We start from the raw sequence: 24865 nt of genomic DNA on the forward strand, positions 1-24865 counted from the left end.
TCAGTTTATCAAACCATTAAAATATGTATATATATATCTTCCAAAGAGAGATCCTTGTATAACCTGTATAAATATAACCTTTGAATTAAACTCTCCTGCTTGATTTGATCCTAGAAAGAACCCTATGGGACTCTTACTTTCCTTGTCTTTTCTCCCAGGCAACTAGTAGTGATGGTATTGACTTGGTGAAAAGGCTACAGTGCATTTAGTCAAGAGTCCAAGTAGAGTCATTATTTTGAACATCCATTTGAAATGTCATTCCTGAAGACATTGCTTGTTGCACATTTCTCTATATTTCAGGTTTAGACAGGTAAAATTTGGTCTTGAATAGATAACTGCTTATTTTGATAAAAGAATATTAAGGTATCACTTAGGCCCTTTTGAAGGAAATTAAAAATAAAATTGCTCCCATATGTTAAATTCTATATATATTCCTATAGAAGAAGCAAAAATTTTAAAAAGTATCAATTTAAGTCAAAGTTTAAAAAAATATTTAATTTGCAGTATCTCTTCCTTATGAGAAGAAACTAAAGGCAAAAGAGTCGCTGGGTTCTCTTCATACCACGTTGGGGTTCTCTTCTTACCACATTGTAGATAGCAAAGGTCTCTGGAACCATGGTTTCAGCAAGTTGCCTCTGATGTCCCCCTCAGTCTGGATTGCATCAGACTTTCAGAGGTTGCTGTCCAGAGTTTAGAACCCTGAAAAGCCACAGCATCTAGACAGCTTTGTAAAGATTTCAATGAAATGGTTTTTAGCCATCCAGAGAATTATCAGTTCAGTCACTCAGTCGTGTCCAACTCTTTGCGACCCCATGGACTGCCGCATGCCAGGCTTCCCTGTCCATCACCAACTCCCGGAGCTTGCTCAAACTCGTGTCCATTGAGTCGGTGATGCCATCCAACCATCTCATCCTCTGTTGTTCCCTTCTCCTCCTGCCTTCAATCTTTCCCAGCATCAGGGTCTTTTCCAGTGAGTCAGTTCTTTGCATCAGGTGGCCAAAGTATTAAAGATTCAAAAAAAACAAAAAACCTTCAATTTGAAAAAGAACACTTGGGACAGCCTAGAATGTCACCCTGATTATCTATACCCTCGGATTGTGGTATCTTTGTGCTTTTATCTGGGCGTCCTGAAGCTGTGACTGGAAATACCCACTTCGAGAAGCAGTTGTTTTGGTGAATCAAATCCTGAATTACAGTGTCACTCATGTAAGGCAAAAGATTGCATCTTTCAACTACATATCATTTTTTTTAAGTACTCAGATGATACACTCTCTTAGCAAAGCATATCAGCTCCCTTTGGGGGCTCTGACAAATTCTGAAACTTATGTGCAGTCTTTTAGTGTTCATCGACTTGGCACAGATGTCTTGAACATGCCAAGCCTTTGTCAAACCTTCTCTGAATCTGGAGTAGAACACCAAATACAACCAGATCCTTAGCCGTAAGAAACCCGTGAGGCTGTGGAATTTTGGCCCAGGTCAACAAAGCTTTGGAGACTTTGGTAGGAGTGTGGAGGAAACCTTAATGAAGCTTTTCACATCCTCTTAAATTACCCAAATTGTAAGAAAGAAACATGCATTGAAAGCTTCAAATGTAAAATATTTCATTACAGTATTTCAATACAGCCATTTAAATAGGTTGCAGGTTTCCTTTCTGCTAATAATAATCAACTTTTGTCCCAAAAAGCAGCATGAGGAACATAGTCACATGGGTGTGGTCCAAGTATTATCTTTCTCTTTGACTCTCTGCCAACATATAAAGTGTCCTTTCTTCATTAAACTGCTGAGGCAGTTTCTCTGATGTCTGGTTGTGTTGCATTGGAGAAAGGGTACTTTCCAAAGAAAAGAAAAAATCTTCCAGGTTTCACTGTGTTTCCTCACTTCAGAAATACAGGTTGCTTATCAAGAAGTTATAAATTACCTGTTTGCTCAGGTCTTATGCAAAGAATGGGAACTGCTCAGAAAGCTTTGCACAACCCTGACTAGCTGGCACTTAGGAACGTACTATTAATATTTCTTATTCATGGAATAAGGTAGGACAGCAGGGCTAGATAGTAACAGCTAACACTTAGTATATGCCTGGTGCTGTTGTAAGCATGCCACATGTATTAACTCATTTAATTCCCACAACAACCCTAAGTGGTTTTTCTGATCATCCCCATTCAGCAGATAAGAAAACTGAGGCACAGGGATGATAAGGAATTTATCAGGATTCTAACACAGGACAGGCCTGATTCAAGTCCAGTCTCTTAAGCTGTACTGCATCTCAGCCTCTTGAGGCCAGGCTTCATCTCTTGCTAGCTAGTAGACCACTCTGCTTCTCTCAGTTTCAGTTTCCTAATCTGTGAAGTGAGGCTATAGATGATGATAAAGACTCAACTGTTCAGACTTTAGCCACGAATTGCCCAGGCACTTAGCACTTTGCCTCCCTGGCATTAGTAGGGTGAACATGCCAGTTTCAAATGAAACAGGTATTTGGAAATGAGCCAACAGTAGAACTCAGATCATTGTAAATTGTAACTATCATTCGTGAATAGGTTGTATAGGACAGAGTCACAGTTTTTAATCAAAGAAGGTGTGTGAAGAGATGTGTTTGTGCATGGTGTGGTTATTGGTCCTTAACCAAATACCATAATTTCTGAAAGGGTACATTTTCATGTGTCGGGCTAAATATTACCTTCTGTTGTAGGCATGCGCTTGGAATTTGTATGTAAATGCTTATGGTTTGCCAAAAGTGGTACACTATAGTGTGCATGCTATATACTTCTATAAAATTTTTCTTTGAAGAAAAAAGCAACACAGGAAGAACTTTTTGCACTAGACTATTTTCACTGGATTTGATATTCGACCCAAAATCATTTCCCCTTCAGCCCTTTCTAATGACACCCTATTTAACTGAACATGAAACTGAATTTCCCCAAGGCTCTCGTCCTCTCCCTGTTCACAGACAGGGTTAAAGCTTATGATGGATACTTTTTCGGAACTGAAATTTTGGTCAGTGTCATAACTTTTGTGTCTCCAACACTCTGTTAGGAAAATTAAATCCATTGTGACAGAGGCAGTTTTTCTAGTTGTATTTGTCATTGAAAACTCAAACTGCCCACAGTGAGAGTTTTCTCTTAGTAGCAATTGCTGAGTTACCAACCTAAGAGAAAAGAAGAAGAAATGAGGTAGGACTACAGAGAGAAATTAAAAATACATTGATGCTAGCTAAGAAATAGCATCCCTCACCCCCATCCAACTTTTCTGAATCATTTCTCTTTAAGAGTCAACAATGATTGTCTCTCATCCATTATTAGTTCTGTAAGGCTGTTGAGGTTTTTGGTTTGTTTTTTTTTTTTTCGTGGTGGGAAAACCCCTGACTCCACACACTATACCTAGCAACTTTCTAGGCTCATAGAAAGTAGAATATTTTCAATAACAGGCCAAGCTTAGACTCTGAGGGAGACAGTTCCAAAAACACTGGAACCCACCCACACACTTCTCGTTTGAGAAATTCAGGGCTGAATGACTTTGCTGAAAGGGTACCTGGCAAGTAGATCTGTTTCTATATAAACAAGCCATTGGTTTTTAAAATTATTGAGCTAAGTGTGACAACTTACATAGGTGTAGTGGTAAATAACCAATTTGAAGCCTGCTTCACTGCTTACCAGTCATCTGAATACAGGCTCCTTATTTAACTTACCTATGCCCCTTTTTCTCATCTGTAAAACAGGGTTGTTAATACCATTGATACTTGTTTAAGTGTGTCATTTTGTTTTATGTTTTTTATTTTTATTATTGATGTATTTACAATACATATTTATGTATTATGTATTTACAATATGGTGTTAATTTCTGCTGTTCAGCAAAGTGACTCAGTTATGCACACGCACATATGCATACATTCTTTTTTATATTATTCTTTTCCATTATGGTCTATCCCAGGACGTTGAATATAGTTCCCTGTGCTGTACAGTAGGACCTTGTTGCCCATCCATCCAGTATCTGATAGTTTGCATCTGTTAACCCCAAACTCTCAGTCCATCTCTCCCCTTATTGATGCTCTTAAAAGTTCGGCTCTGTGGTGAAATTACATAATGCTTATAGAATGCTGTGCACATTACTTGTACATTCCAAGGACTCGATGTTCAGTGAGTAGGTAGCTATATTAATTTGGGGTACTGTGTGTTTGTGTGTGTTAGGAATCCTGTACAAAATAGCACTTTGCCAAAACTATAGACTCTAAAGTCTTAGAGAATGGTATGGTGTGATAGGCAGCCATGTAAGGTAAGCAGATATGTTAGCCCTTGCGATTTAGTGAATATGGAAACACTACAGAATAGTTTTATCTCCTTTTCAGCCTCTGTTCCTTATTTTCATTGCCACTCACGAATGCGATGTGGCTGGCTCTGAAAACAAATGAGTCATTAACAGTAAGGTCCCTTTGGGATGCTGAATTAACATCAAGGTGGGGGAGGGTGGAAAATTTAGACTCATCTAGGTGGCTGTGATGGTAGAGGAGTGAAGGCGGCAACCTTTTTATAGTGCGGTAACGCTGCATCCCGCTGATGAGGGGCTGTCCAAACCCAGTATAGCAACCCAAACGTGTTGTCCAGTGTGGTGTGATTATCTATCCCATCTCACAATCCTACGGCACTTCCAGAGGATAAAATTCCCAGATAAACAGTGAACCCAAGTATAGGGACTGGGGAGAGATGAATGAATCACTTCTCAGTTTCAAAATCTTAACGAGTGATCAAGGTAAATGTCTTAATATGTTTTTTAAAATTGAATGCAAGACATCCATAATGAACAAACTCATATTTGAGTTTGTAGTAATTAAAGGCAGCATCCAGTCCTGCACTTTTGCAAGATCCTGCCTCACCCTAATTCTAGCTGCAGTGAAGCCCCACTTACAGAAGAGGCATGTTATGTGTAAGGATTCCTCTGCATGAAGTCAGTGTAGTTAGTTGCAGGACAGAATGTGTGACCTGAGTATATCTGCATGTTGATTTTTACTAGAAATGGATCATGAAAAGTCTTCTGTATTGTGTATTATTCATAAAAGGATATCTGGTCCATTTTGGGGAGTAATAATAACAGTACTGGCTAAATTTTATTGAGTGCTTACTATGTGACAGTCACTCTGCTAGGCACTTTACACAATTACCTCTTTTCACTCTCACAGTAATCCTATAAAGTAGGTACTAATATTAACCCCAAGAGGAGACTAGGGGTCAGAGAGTTAAGTAGCTTAAGAATTGAGTTTATCCAGCTAATAAGTATCCAACCCAAGCTGAAGGTGTAATTTATCCATGTAGAGTTTGCAAAATCACTCATTACTTGTCTGAATCCTTTGAATCCAATATTTAAATCTAGGTCAATATAGTTTCAAATGTGTATAATGGCACTCAGGATGGTTTTATAGGTTTGGGTGATGCTCTAACACAAAGCCTCTCTACAGTGGGATTGCTTTGTTGAGAGCTAGTCATGTGTCCTGTAAGACTTGGGCATATGATCCCAGAGATATTCCGGTAGGAATAATCTCTTCCACCACCGCATGGCTTTCTCTGGTCATTTGTTCTGTGTTCTTCCTTGTTTTATGGCATTTCTTGGTTTGAGAAAGAGATGGAAAAAAGAGGAGAGAGGTGATGGTGATGATGACGACGACGACGGTGGTGACTGTTGTTATGATGCTGGTGGTAGTGTTCATTGTGGAAACAGCTAACATTTATTGAGGCCTTATTATGTGCCAAGTACTGTGATGTGAGCTTTATTAGCATTAATTCATTTAGCCATCAGAAGGGCCTGTGAAAGTGACTAATTCCCATTGACTGAACAAGAAACTGAGTCTCTGAGAACATAAGTAATTTGCCCAGGATCACAAACCTAGGTGAAAAGGAGGTCAGGCCTATGACGTTAACAATTGTGTGGAAGAAAGGAAGGAAAGTGAAAAGAAAAAAGAAAATCAATGGTAAGGTTTTAGATCAGCCTTCCAAGTTCTCTTTTTTTATTTTTTTGCATTCAATTAAAAAAATATTTTTTAATTTAAGTGTGGTTGATTTACAGTATCATGTTAGTTTCAGCAGCTTAGCTACCCAAGAAGTTCCCAACTCTCTAAGGGTTTACTAGCCTTTCTTCTTTTGGCTTCTAACTGCAAAACCTTCACAAAATTATTCCCTAGGGAATGTACTTTCATGGTGCCCAGGTAACTGGTGATTTTATTTCTCAAGGGCTTTTTTAGGATTAAATTAACCTTATGTAGGTAGTTTGTAGTTAATATACCTGAACTAAGGCAAGGCATAGTATATGTCATGCACTCGCAAGTTTTATTTCTAACGGTTTAGAGTGCATTTTACCAAAATTTTTGTGGCTATCTCTGGAAAAGGCATATCTGAACCAAAGACAAAACAAAGCAGGGAGAACTTAAAATGTTGTATTAATTTCATCTTTCAAAGAATCATAACAAATCTGCTATATTAGCATCAATCTCAAATAAAGCAAACCTGATTAATAAGCACTGTAAACTGCATGAGGAAAAGCAAGAACACCCCAGACACCCAGTAATATGCCGATGAAATGCTTTAACAACTGGCTTTCTAGAAAGGAGAAGGCCCTAGTTGGTGGCGTTTGCCAATTTCCATAGGGTAAGAACTCCCACTAAAGCCTATTTCTAGCTATCAGTGTGATACCCCCCAAATGTAGAGTTGGGAAGAGATACACCAGATTAGCTCTCATGCCCAGTGCACTGTTACACCCTCCTAGGTAGCAGTCTTAGGTGATCAGCTTTTTCATGCCAGTGCCTAACCCTGCAAAACCGCCACTTACGGACTCACTAGCAGTGTGACTGCGGGCAAGTCACTTCACCTCTCTGGGCCTTGGGTGCCTCCTCTCCAAGGTGGAGATCAAAGGAGGAAGATCCCTTTCACCCCTTAACGTTTTCAAGTTCTCGAAGGCAGTGACTCCTGCTTCCTCCAACATCCAAGTGCCTGTAAGCGCCTTTCTGGAAAACCAAGTTAGCACCGCACTTCATCCAAAAGTGTCTCCAATTTCATCTCCTGAGCATAAGGTTTGGAAAGGAGTGACTTACTCCCTTTTGCCTCTTGAAATGTGTAGCCAATGGGGCATCATACATTTTTTACACTTCTTTCACGCGATGTGAGATCCAGGAGGAAAAGCATGGATGTTCCAGGGCTTTCTTGTTCTCCTGGAGTGGAAATCTGTGAGTGTGATAAGCTGACGCATCCATCTCCCTTTCAGCAGCACAGAAAGAGTATTGAGAGCCGTCTACCTTTTTCTTGTTCTTGTTTGACTATCCAAAAGCCATTTTTTACAAGAAGGGGAATTACTTATATGAAACAGCGGGTGGGGGGCGCTCGTTAGTTTCTTCTTCCCCTGAAAGGTGGCATGTCTCTCAGCAAAGAGAAAAAGGCATGTTGCACAAGGCTTGCTGGCAGCGATAGAAGCCAGCGCCGGTTTGCCTGTTGTCACAGCCAAAGCGAAATGCCACCTCTGCCTAGAAGCCTGAGTGCCACATTCCTCTTTTGTGTCCCTGAGATGCACCCATCATGGGGCCCTGGTCTGGTCGAATTGGCCGGGAGGTCACCCAGGTTCCTTTGAGGGTCATTCTCCAACCCCAGGAGGTGGGAGTGGGGGGATAGGGGGACGTTGCTCATGACTCTCAAAATAGACTATTTGAGCCCCCAGACTGCACGTCAGATAAAGCCAGTAAATGTGGGAATTTGAGACCTGGGGTAAACACAAGAGGGCCCCCAGTTGCTGAGAGTAAAGCAGGGCTGCACCCATAACCTAGTCATGTTCCTGCCCGGGCCCCTTAACAAACCCAGAAGTGGTGACAGCAAGAGCTCCAGGATCCCAAGGCAGGAGGTGCCAAAAAACCCCAAATAATCACATCCACCACCCGCATGAAAAAACAATGTTTCAGTAAATGTTCTTACTCCCAGAGGGGAAAACCTGTCCACGCCTAAAGTAGCTTGACCAGGGCAAACCCCCTCCCGACATGGGGTGAACTGCACATCTGAAGGAAAAGAACACCCCCACCCCACCCACTCTTTTGGGGAGGGACAGAAGGTTCCCCGAAACTGACAATTTCGCCTCCATGATCTTTAAAAGAGCAGAAGTTGGCTGTGAGGCTGCAGTGCTGCTTCGATTGGGGTAGTGTGGTCTCTGTTTGCGGCTGGGCTCCAAGGAGAGCCACAATTGGCTCTGATGAGGAAAGAGCCTCGAAATGGGAGATTGCAGAGAGGGGCCATGGCTGCGACTGTGTCGTTTCTTACAAGGTGAAACTTGGCAGTTCTACCTTGCAAGTAAAAACCCAAATTAATTTTTTTTTTTTTTTTAAGAAATTAAGTCAGAAACAAGGCTTCGGAAAAACTGTGAGTGTTAGGCATAAACTGATTTTGGATGATCTTTAGGTGAGAAAGGGTGGAGTTACCATCAGAAACATGTTTTTATTTATGCTTTTCAAATCTCCACTGGTGTGCGTGTGCATGTGTGCGAATGTGCGTGTCAGTTAGCAGGAGAGTATGCAATGTTTCAATTCTTTAACCACTTTTTTTTTTACATCTTTTCTGTGCACAGTTCATATACTTCCCTATAAATAAATATATAGGTCCATCCACACCTTTTCATTTTATTTGTAAATTGTTTGGTATAAGCAGCAACGCGTAATGAAACCTGGTGAAGTTTAAAAGATTAGATTTTTTTTTTCATACTGACACTTCATAACACTGTTCATATGTCTCCGAGTGAGATTTATGAATATATGAGCAGTGCTGCAAAATTATACCGCACCAGAGACTCTCTTCACCACAGGGGTGGCAGTCTAAAGTGACACAGCTTCAAGCATTTTTCACAGACAAGAAGCAAAATTTAACCCCCTTAAGGGGAAGTATGATTTCAACAGCTTGAAATGAGCTCATTTGTAGATGTTTTTTTCCCCCCTCTCATCTTCCATAATTTTTGGGTGTTAAGATTAAAACAGATTGCACAGCCAATGTAAGGCCACATAAGCTGCCCAGAGTATAATTTGGCCGTTAAAGAGAAACCCTCCCTCATTGTTTTTATTCAGATGCCCCATTAGGGTAAATGAAGGTAAACTTTGCCCTAAATTCCTAAGGCTCTCAGCCTGATTCCCAGAACCATCCTAAGTAGACAGGGTCTGGATTTCTCAACAGGTAAGTAGCCAGTGGCATCAACTGGCTCAGTGGAGCCATCTTCCCGGACCCCTGAGACAACGGCATTAGAACATACGCAGTGACTTACATCTCGGCTGAGTAAAATGAACCAACAGAGCAAAAGATGGTCCTTATGCAATTGATTGCATATGAGGTGTGTAGAGTGGAAGAGTTCTGTTTTCAACCCAGAGTCCAAACCGCTCTCTTTTTCGGCTGACCTAGGACTCTGTGACTTTGTGTCAAATCACTGTTCGTGATCTCTGTGCTCTCAAATTCTAACCATTTTGTCTTCCTTTTGGAGCAGAGCAGGGTGCTCACACGTGGCCTGTTCCCTCTCTGCTGTTTAAATGCTCCACGATGTGTTGGCTGGAGAACTTTTGTCTCTTTTTTCAGCAATGGTACAACAGCTCCATGAACGTGATCTGTACCTGGCTGACGGACCGGATGGACTTACAGCTTCACATTTATCAGTTGAAAACTCTAATTAGGATGGTCAAGGTAAAAGAAAACATGGTGATTCTCCTTTGCAAATAGCTGGCTGAAATACATTGCATTGGCAAGCTGTAGGACTTCTCTAACACAAAGAATATTAGTTTATGTATAAAACAAGACGATTCTAAAAACAGTATCTCAGGCAAGAAAAACCGATGAAATCATTGTGGGCTGCCTGGTTAATTTATTATTCAGACATCAAAGGGAAATTTAATAAAAAGGCATTTGATACGTTATCCAGACTGGAAAAATACTTTATGTATTTGCCATGCAGATATACTGCTGGAGCCATTGTGCCCTTTTGCATTAGACTTTCAGAAGCTGGCTTTGGGGTACCGCCATGCTAATCACCTCCATTATGAGTTTCATTTATGGTTTAATTAAATTAAATTTTGCCACAATTAATTTAATAGAAATATTTACCTCCGGCTTCTTCTAAATATGTCCTGTGACCATTATCAGGATGCAAATCAATATTGTTCTCATAGTTAATTGAAGTAGTTTTTCTTGCAATGCGTGTACACAATCAAATGTAAAGGATCACGAAGGTGAGGTAACATACCCTGAACGTAGCTTTTTTTCCCCCTGTTCTTGTGTGTGTGCCTTGGACTAATGATAATTATTTCAGCGTGAAATCTCAGTGGTTTACATGAAATAATAAGATCACAGAAGGGGGTAAATACGTTTTTGATCATTTCAGTTTCCATTTGATGCTGCACCGTAGAGGGTTTTAAAAACGTTCGTATGCAAAAATCTCATTCAAAGCACAAAGTCTCTTTAAAAATATTTTAACAATAAAACAGGGCTGAATTTTATTTCTTAACAGTTTGCCAAAAGTCACCCACTCCCGCCTGCCCCATTTCTTAGTCTCTTTCGGATTAGCACCATTTCATTCAAGGTACTCCTCTACCTCAGTGCTGACTTAAAACCAATTACTGTTCCGTTGAGTGTAATTAAGGAGAATTATTATCATATGCATTTGATCTCAAAAAGAGTCCTCCCAGGGAAGGTTACAGACAGTGTATTGCAGCTCCTAAAAAAGAAACGTATGCAGTCGGACTATGTACCCAGCCTTATTTTCATATTTTTAAATGTAAGTTCCTTAAGGCAACCTCACTAACCATTGCCTGATCCCTTGTATTCCATTTTCTGGCTATAAATACTCTTAGGGGAATTTTTTTCTATTTGACCTTTCCTGGGCAGACGTGCATTTTAGTCTGTTACAATATCTTCCCATTACTGATATTTCCAGATTTTTGTTGAGACTGTTGGAATTAGCAATATTTTATTAAGAAAAAAAATATAAGTCAGAGAGGAGGTTGCTTCTTAGCCTCTGCCAAAAACAACACAGACATGAGCCACAGGGAAAGGGACACAGAAACATTCCTGCCAAAGGAACTCCTTCACTTTTGCCAAAAGTGGGCCCGGCTTAACTACAGCCACAACACAGAGGGATGAAGCAGCACTCACCACCTCTTCGCTAAGTACGTTAACCAGGGGCCTCCTCCTCCTTCAGGCAAACTTCCAATGATAATTGGCTTTTTTCCCCTGCCTCTCCATCCACTCCGTTTATTCATCCATTCATTCGTTATCCAGCAAGCATTTGTTCATCCATCCAACCTGAGACAAATATTAGTTGAGCCCCTACTTATGTGTTACACAGTGGAGTATTTAAAAAAAAAAGAAAAACAACTCTATGTCATTAGACATGCGGAGTCTGGTTGAGAAACACACTGCTCTGGAATTTGAATAGAGAGGAGAATATTTGAATGGTCTCTACCTTTCTTTTCCCCATCATATTCTGGCAACTAATTCTAAGTGCTTGAAAAGTACAGAACAACCAAGTAAATCGTCTGGATATCTGGTCTCCACCAGACTGGCATCTAATCAACCTCTTACCCATACCCCCTCCAGGTGAAGACACAATTCTACTAGCTACCTAGCCTTGCAGCTTGAGCCACAGTTAGGGTGACCTTTGAATTTCTTTTAAGTAATTAGGATGTACTTTTTAAGTAGTTAGGATGAACGGATTACTTTTAAGAAAGAAAAGTGCTGCAGATAATCATACTGGGACCACAGATATAACCTGGCAAAGGGAACCCATGGTCCTCCTATTTATAATCTTTTGTTATTGGACTTCATTGAGCTGAGCAGCATTCACGAGTTAACTCTGCAGTCATTACCATACGTGATTTTCAGGAGTGGTTGACGTGGTGAATGACACTAGGACTGCATCAGATGGACTATAGAAACCAGAAATCCTAATGCAAGTGGTGTTGAAGTATGTTACTGTACCTTCCTTTGACCCCTTAGCCTGCTTCCCATATCAAGAGGAGAAACAAACAGCAGAATCAGTAGCTAAAATGATATGCAGTGTGATGAGGAGAGTTGTAGTTAGAGAGGGACCTTCTGCAAAAAAACATGTCTTGCGAAGTAGACAACAGCCAGATGCTTCTGGTCATGTTCAATTAACGCAAAGGGATTCCTAGAAAAACAGTCCCTGGGATACCTCAGGAAATCCAAGAGAAATTGCCTGAAGGAACAAAGGAAAAACTGGTGGTACAGCAACACCAAACCATTGTTCTTGAAAAAGAGCCAAATTTCTTCCCTGAGACCACGAAGTTGTGAACAGAATAGATACACTTCTTTCCCAAGGAGACAAGCCATGAGTCACATGCCTGCAACATACTGATGAGGCATTAACGCTCCATCTTCCCCCTAATTGTGGCTGCCCGTGATCGGTTTCATACACCAATATGCATATGTCTGTCTTGTGAATGAGACAAAGGGATACGCAGTCACAAACCTCAAAGAATACTGAAGACCAGACTGCAGCAGCAATCACAAAATACCATATCACGCAATCCATTATTTATGTGTTACAGCTATTCACACTGTCTATCATATGATAGTATACTAACCCAAGAGAAAGAACCAGACCCAAAAAAAAAAAAAAAGGAGAACCAAAACAATGATGGAACATTTCCCTTTATGAAACTGAATAAACAAGCTTATGTTCTTTGCTTTGTCTCATCTAATACAGTTTATCCTGTCACCATTTCTCATTTTCTGTCATTCAACAAATCTCAGTTTTCAGTACAAGTGAATTCTGAGCATGGTGGCTTCTCATGTGGCAGTGCATGCAGTGTGACACTTAGCTGAGGCCACTGTTCTCACCCCCACACTCGCCTTGAGCCCCCTCCCACCCTTCATGGAGATGAGACCTCCCTCCTCACTGCATCTTTTCCCTCTTTAGAAAACCTATAGAGATTTCCGATTGCAAGGAGTCCTGGACTCGACCTTAAACAGCAAGACCTACGAAACCATCCGGAACCGTCTCACTGTGGAGGAGGCCACAGCGTCTGTGAGCGAGGGTGGGGGCCTGCAGGGGATCAGCATGAAGGACAGCGACGAGGAAGACGAAGAGGACGATTAGAATGCTCGGGCTCGGGGCCCGTTAGGACAGAGTCTTGTAATCAATGCATGTCCTTAGTCTGTTAGTTAACCCCATTAGGGAATTTTCTGTCGACTACCATGCCCATGAGATATGTACCGAGACAATTGCCATTTTAGGTATGTGGTACCAAGATTAGCAAATGACCTTTCAAATACCATTTTGGAGAATACATAGCTCAATTGCTAGGTGTCCCCCTGTGTACAGCAGAGTCCAGTGATGCTTCATTAATGTGCTGTGTGTGTACGTTGACAGTAAATGGATATGAGGGCGAGTACGCCAAGTACCTTCTTTATTTCCCATATGTGGATGCCAGTTATTTAAATGAGTACAATAAATTAATTTAAGACAAATAGATCTGCTTTGTTTTTTGAAAAACAAAAGGCAAGTCTCCAACAACCAACTCTTGGTTCCTTCTCTTCCCCTGAAACTGAAAAAAATGAACCCTTGGCATCCTTGTTAACCCATACTGTCATTTATCCAAATAATTACCGAAAAAAAGGATGGCTACATACCAGTGGCTTGATCCTCCTAATTGCCGTGGCACGAGCGATCCTCTCATGACATCCAGCACAGTTCAGAGCCACTGTCTTCTATCAAAGTTTATCCTATTAAATGTTATGCTTTTATGTTTCCATAACCATGTATGTAAAAAAAACCTGAATATTTAAATTATGACCCTAGACTATAAATGTGTTTATATTAAGATATGGATATTTCCTTCAGTAGATTGTAACCATAGTTTAAAATTATTTTGTTCCATGTTGGTTTTTATATCTGTCATGTACATTGCATTTTGTTCTGTAACTGCATGACCCTGGGGTCCTCTGCAGAGCTCTTTCTTTCTGTGTAAAGTAGTAGATCCATCTTGCTTTTGCCTTATATAAAGCCTACAGTTATGAAAGTGCGGAAAACTGTGGCTTCTCAATAAATAACTATTCAGATGTCCCAAGAGTACTTTTGAGTCTTTTTTCCTTGCATCTCCTTTGAAAGCTGGAACTAAAACACACAAATCAGGAAGATGTGGACAAGAGGAGGCCAGGGGTCGTTTTCACAGAGTGTTCTCGAACCTGCTGGAGTGGGTAGTTTACAAACACTTGTTTCCACAAGAAACAGTGTAAAATTCCATTAATGCAGACTCCACTAATTCAGAATCTGTGGGCATTTGGACATGTTGGGCTGATTACACTTGCATTATAGGATAAATAAGGGTTTGCTAAGCAAGAGAGTAGTGTAAACGAGAGAAATGTTTCTCCTGTATGAAGAGAAGGCCAACAAACTGTTTTTAAGCACCACTTTAACAGCAGTGTTTGCATTCAAACAAAGCGTGTGCCAATTATATATGATTCTTATATATTTGTTAAAGCATTTTACAAGATTCTGTAAGATATGGAGTACTCGTCTTGCTCCCCAGTCTTTGTCAGCCGTATAATCACCTAAGTTTAAAAGACAACCAAACATTTTGGTAGCCTTGCCTGTTTTATTTGTGTCTGCCACTAAATCAGTCTGACCTTTTCCTTGGGGCTGACAAAGGTCTTAGAGAAGCAACTGCTTTTTCATTAGGACCAGGCAAAATGCTCATCAGTTGGTCTCGACAGATCAACCCCTCTAAATATAGCACATCTCACTCTATTTAATCCTTAAGGTCTGCTGGAACAAATCACCAGTACTTCCTGCCCTTGGTACTGAGAATACCTCCCATTTATTGAGCAACTATTTTATACCCACAGTTGCTGTTATTGGGCAACTATCTTATTATCAAATGTACTCACCTTATACTTTCTACATGTCTTAACCACATTCAGATTTCACAACCACCTTGGGGAGAGAGGACTGTAATTATGTTCATTCTAGACGAGAATACTGAGATAAGAAAGGATAAGGTAACTTACCCCATGGTGACACAATTCCATGTAGAAACACTCACCTAGAGATACTAGCACACAATTGTTCAGACAAATGATGAGGATACAGGTGTAAAACATCTCTGATTGCCACTGACTCAATGGACGTGAGTTTGAGCAAGCTCCAGGAATTGGTGATGGACAGGGAAGCCTGGCATGCAGCAGTCCATAGGGTCACAAAGAGTCGGATACAACTGAGCGACTGAACTGAACTGAGGATGCATCTCTGATTGCCCAACAGCACAAAGTCAGGGTGGAAGAGTTAGAATGCTGTAAGATATATTTGTGTTATATTTGTGTCGGTGACATTTTGAATTGCAAAACTAAAGTCTGTTTCTTGCTGTGATTACAAACAACTAAACAATGCAGAAGAGAGCACATCACCTGTATAGGAGTTGGACGAGGAAGAAAATGCTCAGGAGCCTGGAGCAGTGAGGCAACCAACCCAAAAGGCGGAAAGAGAAGCAAGTTAGAAAAGACCTTAAAGCAAGGCTGGTGGGTTTTTATTAAGTTTCCTCCAAAAGAAGAATTCAGCACAGCGTAGCACTGAGGCTCCTTTTGGACACCATCCCTCCATGGGGAGACCCCAGAGGGAGGGCTGGGGGAAAGAAAATGACATCCGAAGGGCTCAGAAACCAAAAACTGACCAAGTTCACATTCAGATTATCCTGAGCTCAAAACTGGGAAGGAGACCATTTGGGAACCTTGAGCTTTCTTTTTTATTCCTTTGGGATGTAATGTGAAGTTTGCTTCTCCTTTTTCTAAATTAAAATGTGATATACCTGCAAAGGAGTATGCACATCCTAAGCATACAGCTCAGTGATTTGTGAAAGGGAGCACATTTTTTGAATCACCACCAGCTCAAGAACTGGCACATAAGGAACACCCCCAGGTAGACCCAGGCCCACGCCCCTTCCCAGTCTCTCCCCCTCCTTAGGGGTAACCACTGTCCAAAGGTTACCACTATCCTGGTTTCTAATTGCATCAGTTAAATTGAAACTCTGATGCAGTTAGACTCACAGTACATAATCTTTTGCTCTGTGTTATACTGTTGGTGTGGCTGTGCTTCATTTCTTTTCAGTGCTCTATAAACTCCAATGTATGACTATACTACAGTGTATTTATCTATGCTAACCTCTTTTTTTTTTCGGTTTGGGGCTCTTATAAATCATACTGCCATGAATTTCTTTGTACATAACTTGTGGTACAATTGCTGGATTAGAAGGTAAAGATATATTGTTCATTTTTAGGAAATACTGCCAGTTTTCCACAGAGCAAGAACAGAGTTACAGTCTTACCAGCAGAGAATCAAAGTCCCTGACAACCATAGGTATTGCCCTTGACAGTACTAAGTATTGTCACTACTTTTAATTTTCATTATTCTGGTAAGTGGTGCAGTGGTTTATAATTGTAGTTCAGTGATTACACAAATGGAATTGATTGCCTTTTAACTCATATAATAGCAGTTTGGGTAGCCTCTCATGAATTGCATGTTTCAATTTTATTCCCTTTTCTTAAAAGAGGAAAATCCTAGAGTTGTATGAACACTGGTAGGCAAGAGGCCGTAGGAAAAAGTGCCAGATGGATGGTGAGACAGAGATATAGAGGGAAGTGTGAACCTGATGGAAAAGCATTCACTCTATTAGCAATCAAGTCTGCAGAGAGAGGAGTCCTACTATCTGGCCAGTGCTAGAAACACCCAGGCTCGCTCTCTAATCCATTCCCTCCCATTAGCCAGTGGGTCCTTTCTAAAAGGTAAGTGTGATCTTGCCCATCCTCCAATTAAAAGAATTCAGGGCTTCCTTTGCCCATAGAATGAAGCCCGAATTCGTTGAGGGACATACAAGGTCATATCTGATTGGATCCTCACCTCTCCCACAAGCCTCCTCTGTTAACTCTACCCCCCTCTCTCTCTAGGTTACAGCTATACCTGCCATCTTTTACTTCCTGGGCACCATGGTGCTTCCCACCTGGGCTCCTCCCCTAAGCACTTCATCTCTTCCTTCACATCCCAGCTAAATAAATTTGACTTCCGCAGGGAAGCCCTTCCACACCCAACCCTCAGTCCAGCATCCACGTTCCTGGTATATATCCTCATGATGCGCTCTGCTCCTCTTTCATACTGTTCATCACACTATTCTTGGAGGGGCTATTTGCATCATTACATGTTTCATGTAGTTCTTCCCCACTGCCAGAGGATGTGATCCCTGCCAACTTCCCTGCTCTATCCTTATTGTAGTCACTCCATATATGATTACTGTTCTCTTAGAACCTTTAGTCTAGCCAGTATGATTCTTTAAAAGACTTACACTGAATAAGATTCAAACGAGGGAAAAGGAAAGGAAGGCTTCCTGGAGGAGGGGGCCTTGAAGAGCCCAAAGAAAGGACAGGAAGAGACATGGTCCAAAGCAGAGGGAGGTGAGGGGAATGTGCCACTTGGCTGAAGCTGTTCTTTTTTTTCCTTCCTCTGATAGATTCCTGGTGAACATAGTAAGCGCTCAACAAATACATGTTGACTTGAGACATTAATGAATATCCTTGGTGTGTTATGGGAACCTGGCTTCATGGAAAGATTTATGCAGGGGGTTAGAAGAGAGTAAGATGGGAAGGGTGCATTAAGGTTTCAAGTTTCATTTAGTTTGGGTTTAATGGTCTGCATAACTAGGATTTTTACTTTTTCAAAATATTTAAAGAAAAAAATTTTTAAGTTAAAAAAAATCAAATAGAGCAGAATTCTATGAAACACGAAGTTGAAGCCTCTTCCTTCCCCAACCCATTTCCCCAAAGTAGCCATTGCTAACAGATGGGCCTATATTCTTCCAAATATGTTCAAATTATATATAAGTATATTGGATATATATTTATATATATAATACATATATCCAATATCCAGTTGGATATATTTATATTTTTATATATTTATATATATATTTAGAAATATATTTTCACAAATGGGATTCAGCCTGAGCCTACTGAGGCAAATCATATTTTTCATTTATCAGTGAAGGATCATTTCCATGTCTGCACATACAGATTTTCTGTATTACTTTTAATGGTTGTGCTGTGTTTAAGGAGATTGTCTAATCAAAGAAGAAACAAGAGCAAAATAAGATAAACTAAAATTCCGGGAGGAAATCTAGGATGAATCAAAACATAATGGTGGAAATGAGCCATCTGTGGAAGTGACCCAAGAGACTGTCTGAAATGTGACTGAAGAATTTCTGAAACACCCCAAATTCAATCCCAGTCTAACTGCACTATACTATACTGATTTGTGTGTGTGTGTCTTGTCTCCTCGACAGACTGCCAACTGCTTGAGGTCAGGGACTCTACGTCTATTTGTGTGTGCCATTCAGGTGCCTGGAATATAGTAGGCATTCAGTAAATGTTAGTTGAACTGAATGGGAGAACATCAGAGAGGCATACTGGAGTATGATCATAACTAAGAAAGTACAGACAATTTATTACAGTATCCTCTGTCTATAAAGAAAGAATTACAAAATAAAAAAGATGAATCTCAACAGCCTTAGGAAAACCATCTACCTTGTCACTAACATGACCCAAACTTCTGGTGCACACAAGAATAGTCATGCTGTCATAAATTTGGGGTTCTGTAAAAATTTCAGGAAATCAACCAGCCAGGGTTGTATCATTATTGTTTCAGCATAAATTTTAAGAAGTTCATTTTATTTAAATTTTAAAATCCAAAATAAGTGTTCTTTGTGGCCAGTTTCCATCAGCACATGATTAACAAATCTGAACTGAAATCACATTATGCACAATTCTGCAATTCTGGGTAAACAAATTTTTAAAAATCAATATTCATCTTTTATTCAAGGTTGTGTTTTTTTCTTCATCTAAATACTAAAATTATCATCTGTTTCCCTTCTTATGAAACTATGCCTTTCATGTAAAGTTGTAAATCTGCCTTTGTGGTAACTAAGCAGAAACGGAGAAAAGGACTGGCGACAGTGCCGCCAGCCAGCAGAGTCCTCTCTTCTGATGACAGTACACTGAAAAGGTCAAAGAAGAGCCCTCCACAACAGTTTAATCACAGTCCCCAGCAAACAGAGGGATACACTGATCACAGTTAATACACTGACTACAAATAAGAGGACTGCAAAGGCAACAGAAAGCCAAGAGCACCCAAATAAAATTTTTCCTTATTTCCTAAGAATTGATGATGTGATGGCAAAAAGGAATTGTAAACATGGTTAAGCTGGCATATTTCCCTCTGTCCATCAGAAACAAGTTGGCTTGTTTCCTGGGTAGAGAATACAATTGCGAAGAACATACAAGGCTTTGCTTAAATCTCCAAGCAGGAAACATGATTGAAGATAGTACAGATTTCAGAGAAAGTGTTGGAAATTTTGGAATGCACTTAAAACCAAAGGGAATATAAAAAGACAAATACTGCCAGTATTTCATGCAAACAAAAGTACAGATTAGGTGGACGGTAGGACCAGGTTTCAAACTCTGATGTCACTATATGAATGGTCCTGAACTCGGCACCTCGCTGAGATTCCCCAGCCACTGCCCAGAATGGAACTTGGAGCACAATATAGTCCTCCACCGTGTTCTTCTGTGCAGTTACTTTCATTTTAAATAAAAACCACCCTTCAAAAAAAAAAAAACCCAAACATCAAGATTATAGACTAAAAATTCCAGAGCATATGGAGAATACTGACATCGTAATGTATTTGGAAAGTTTGAACTCTTCAGAGGACGCTTTAATTAAACGACAGTCTCTGATCTCGTGATACTATAAGTTGAACCCCTATGAAGTGATTTTTGGCAGGCAGGGGAGATGTCTTTCTCTCTGGAACTCAGGATATCTCTGATAAAATAATTTTGGAGAGATTAACCTAGATGAATGATCTCCGAATCAAGGAAACGGTTTCTTCTTAACATTGAAATGAAGTAAAACCATCTCTGATCCACTTCTTCTCTGACTCTAAGTGAAATCAATTCTTATGTTTCATTGAGTCAAAGACAAACCTTTTTCTTTTCCTTTTTAGCATGTCTGAGATTGGAGCTCATCCCTCCACTGCGAAAACAAACATAAGCTCGCATTGCGTCTACCCCTGCCACCACGCCAGCTCCGTAACAGCCCTGCTGTACACATAGTGTTAATATTGCTTTGGGAAAATGCAAGGAAAAAGAGCTATCTATCTCAGGGGAAGGCCTCCCACACAGTGAACTGAGGGCATAGGCAGAACTAGGAACTGGCTCAGGAATGGATGAGAAACAAGCACCCCTTTGCTCCCAGGATGTGAGGAGAAGATGATCCTTGAAATGGTGAGAGGCCCCGATCCTGTTATTACAAAGGATGGGGGTTCAAGCCACTCTTTGTAACGTTAAGTACAGGTGAAAGCAGGGGCTGCAGGCTCTGCAGACCCCTGGGTGACAGTTACAGCACCAAGGAGTAACAGGTGGAGATCAAGAGCACAAGCTCAGGTTCTGGAGTCAGGCTCACCTTGGTTCAGTTTTCAGCCAACTGGTGGGAACACCTACCCTGTGACCTCAGACAAATTACCTAATCTTTCCTAGGCATCAGTTTTCTCATCTATAAAAGAGAAATAACCAGAACAATACCCTAAGCATGACCTGTTGTTACACTGTGTTCGTTAAAAGAAGGACCCCAAGGCACAGCAGCGTCAGACACCCTTCAGTGTGGCTGCTGGTTAGACCAGGGGTGTTTCCAGCGACTATGCATTTGCCCAACAGCAGCCCAAGCAAAACTGTTCCCAGGGCTCTCGTGTCTGCGCCTCACTTGACCCTTGGCTCCTGACTGAGCCTGTTTCCCCAGCCTTCAGTGGGTTCTCGGAGCTACCGCATCAGCTCCTTGTCTGTTGTCAGTTTCTGTTGCTGGTGACCAACAGCACTGAGGCATACAGGAGGGCTTCAGAAGAATCTGGTAGCAGTGTTCACCTCTGGGAGAGGGGATGCATTTTTCATCGCGTACTGCTTTATGTTTGGTTCTTTTAACCATGTGCATTCACTACTCTTTCAAATTAAAAATAGTTTAAAGGAGTATCATTTAAATGAATCTACTGTTTACAGTGTCCCAACAGAGCATCATCTGGACAAGAAAACTGTGGACTTGAGTACAGTAGTAGCAGCAGGTGCAGGATGGAAGGTTAAGTTTTGCTCTCTAACCTTGGCTCATATCCTCTTGCAGGCGAGAGAGTCTGAACCTGGAGTGTTGGGGCCAGAATTCGAGAGGTCTGTGAACTTGAAGAAGAAAGAATAAAAAGAGAGAGACAGCAAACCATAGTAGCATCTGTGACTTTGTCACCAAGAGAAATCACAGATATTTTCATATCACATTACAGTTGTTGCAGTATCTCAAAATATCATTTACACTCATCAGTACTTCTAAATTTCCTTAGTTATTACACCTGCCACCAGATCTTATTTAATGCATTAAAAAGGAAGCACGTATATCACGATGCCACACATTGATTTTTTAAAGATTCTGATAACTGTGCATGAATGTGATTGGCCTGCCTTGCAATTATATCTACTTTATGCCTTTTTAAAGCATTATGCTGAGAAGAGGTCCATAGTCTTACCAGACTGTCAAAGGGCTCTACTGTTTACATACTGTACACATATAAACACACTCATACACACACATGCACATGCACACACACAGAAAAGTTGAAAATTTATGCCAAAGCTCTTCATCTTTCGCCTCCCCACCCCACTCCTTGCTTTATCCATTGTTTTTCTTCCTAATTTCCTTGCCTATAAAATGGGGACTCTGTCTTTTCCTTTTTTATACAAACCATGTAAGCTGTAGAGTTTTAATTTTTTGAAAGAAATTCAAACCATCAAACTGGCAAAAACAGTTTTGACAAATGATAGTCTACAATTTACTGTTCAAGGATATCAGTAGGTCATAATTTTGTGTTTCTAGACAGGATGGTTAATGGCTAAGAACCATGGGTGTAGGATCCCATGCTGGCTAGCTCTGAGTGTTGCCTCTGCCTCTCACCTAAACATGTGGCCTTGTGGAACTTCCCTGGAGGTCCAGTGGTAAAAAAGATTAGTGCTTCCACTGCAGGGGCATGGGTTCAATTCCTGATCATAGACCCTCACAGTGTGAACACATCTTCACTGTGCAGCCAGAAATAACTAACACAAAACCAAAGACATACAGCCTTAGGCTAATTACCGCTACCCCTTGAGTCTCATTTACTTCATCTGAAGAGGAAGATACCCGGTCTACTTGCTTTACAAGTTCACACTATTTATGCAATAATAACAGTAACTGGTAATAATGATTAAGCTCACAGGACCTGGCACATAGTAGGAAACCAAAGTAAGTAGTTGCCTCTGGGGAAAGAGGCCAGAGATTTAGGTGGGAGACTTGATTTTCATTGCATACGTATTACATTACTTGAATGCAGTTAAGTGTTAGCAATTAAAGTCATTCAGTCTAGAAACACAAAAGCTTGATCCACCAATAAGATCCTAGGTGATCAATATTAATTTACTTACTCCTTTATGTGTCCTAAGTGAAAATTTAATCTGAGAAGAAATCAAAGGAGAATTCTTCCTACACTTGATTATGTTAAATAAGCATGTGCTCCAATTTAATTTAACAAGAGGGATAGAGACATCCTTGCTACGGCTCTTCTTTCATTCCTTAAGCAAGCCCTTATTTATAGAATGTTAAGTTTCCCCTGTACCGAACTTTGTACCACCTCCACTTCCACCCCCAGGGGACCTATGGAGGTGTGGGTGGGAGAGAACTGCAGCTCTAAAGGAAATCTTTCTTCTGGAATTAAATATCTTCTCAATATCCAAGGAAAAGTCTGAGAGGGCTTCCTTCTTTTCAGTGAACAGCCAGATTCCCTGGTGGCTCAGATGGTAAAAGAATCTGCCTGCAGTGCAGGAGACGCGGGTTTGATCCCTGGGTCAGGAAGATCCCCTGGAGAAGGGCATGGCAACCCACTCCAGTATTCCTGCCTGGGGAATCCCATGGACAGAAGAGCCTGGAGGGCTGCAGTCTCTGGGGTTACAAAGAGTTGGACATGACTAAGCAACTAACACTTTAAAATATGAGGAGAATGAAAGCACCAGTATACACTCCAGAACCAAAAAAGACGAAAAGTCAGTTGGCCTTTGAACTAGTCATAACTCAGAATCTTGATCTGTGTGGAGCATCCTTATAGGTGGCTCCTTAGTAGAGAAAAGGTCTGTGTTTTTAAAAGCAGCATGAGATCTATCCTGTCCTTAGACACTAACCACACATGGGGGAAAAAATACATGTGATATAAAATGCAGGGCTGCAAGCTGAGTTCAGGGATGTACCCGGCAGAAGTGTAATGAACGTAATTCTTTCAGGCATTCGATTCATCCAACCAACCAGATGTGCTTGCTGTCCAAGCGGTGAGTGCAAGTGGCTGCAGTGAGAAAATTGAACAAGAGATGCCCCTGCCCTCCAGGAGGACACAGACCACAGGACTTAGCAAAGATTTGCTCTCAAAGGAATGTTCACGGAGTGCAGTGAGGACAACATCTGAAGACGTGAGTTTTTAAAATTGCCAAAACTGTAGCTATTGTCAGCAAAATGTAGACTGTGAAAGAAAACTCTATAGAACAAAAACAACAACAAAACCTGAGTTTTCATTAAAGAAATTGCAAGGGGAAAGAAGAGGTGGAGAGAAATCTAGAAATTAAGAGAGACTGATAAGGCATAACAACCAATTGTAATGTAAGGACCTTATTTGAATCATAATTTAAGCCAATGATTACTGAAAATTCTAACATTTAAAAATCAGAAATTGACATGCTGGGTATTTGATGATGTTGAGAAATTATCGTTGATATCTTAGGTGAGGGTACTGAGATTATTTATGGTTGATGAAATAGTACGTCTTGGACTTGTTTTAGAACAATGTGAGGAGGTAAGTGGATGGGGATGTAGATGAGTCATGATTGGCCAAGGACTGGTCTTACTGGGACTCTGCCTATGGAGTCATTATATTTTTATGTATTTGTTTTGTGTGTGTTGAACACTTCTGTTAAGATTTGCTTATTTTTTAATCACCAGGAAAGGTAGAGAGGTGATGAAAATCGTGCAGTTCTCTGCCTGCAGAGAGGCTCAAGTTCAGCACGAGACTCTCCTTAGATCCTCCCTTACTTTGGTCACATGTGCAGGACCATGCTTCTCATTTCATGTCATTTCCTTGGCCTGGGGATTCTGGTTCTTTTTCTGGGCATGGTGAGAGATTTTGAACTGCTCTAGCTGCCTTTGGGAGGGAGACAGACCACATTAGCCTCCTTAGCCCAGGACTCCACTCTCGGGGCTGGACCTTCAGCTACAGATTGACATCCACCTGCAGGACCTAGGGGCAAGCCAGCCTGCGGAAGGGCCAGATGGTCTAGAAGCAGTAGGAAGGGAGCAGCTCACTTTCTGCTGGGCGTGAGGAGGCTTCTCAGGAAATGTTCAAATCCTAAAGCAAACTAGAACCATTTGGATGCCCCAAAATATGTGACGCTGTCCCTCCTTGCTTTCTCTGGATGTTTCTCTCTCTCTGGGGACATGCTTTCCCATATTTCTTCCTCTCTTCTGTCACCCCAGTCTGTACCAACATTCCTACATTCCAAGTTCTCCATAATTTGGCACCTGAGTCTACCCTGGACAGGAACAGATAGGCAGAAATAGCAATGCAATACCATGTGGGGACTATCGGGTTGGTCAGGGTGTTTTAGATGATAATTAATGCCCAATGTTAGTGAAGGTGCTGGGAAGGAGACATGGCACCCCCTCTTGGAAGGGCAATCTGCCACTTGGTATCTAAAGCTTTAAAAATGTGCATATCTTT

General features: G+C 40.9%; 1 protein-coding gene across 22 annotated transcripts in view; it reads left to right on the forward strand.

Annotated features, from left to right (window-relative positions):
- CADPS (calcium dependent secretion activator) overlaps positions 1 to 14072 on the forward strand; it is a 480914-nt gene extending 466842 nt beyond the window's left edge. For all 22 annotated transcript variants that reach the window (XM_018038339.1, XM_018038330.1, XM_018038334.1 and 19 more), the window contains 2 exons: positions 9570 to 9674; positions 12925 to 14072. In XM_018038339.1, the coding sequence (XP_017893828.1) occupies positions 9570 to 9674; positions 12925 to 13104 (285 nt within the window). In that variant the 3' untranslated portion in view covers positions 13105 to 14072. The remainder of the gene's footprint in view (positions 1 to 9569; positions 9675 to 12924) is intronic.

Source organism: Capra hircus, chromosome 22, assembly GCF_001704415.2.
Source record: "Capra hircus breed San Clemente chromosome 22, ASM170441v1, whole genome shotgun sequence".
Taxonomy (NCBI): domain Eukaryota; kingdom Metazoa; phylum Chordata; class Mammalia; order Artiodactyla; family Bovidae; genus Capra; species Capra hircus.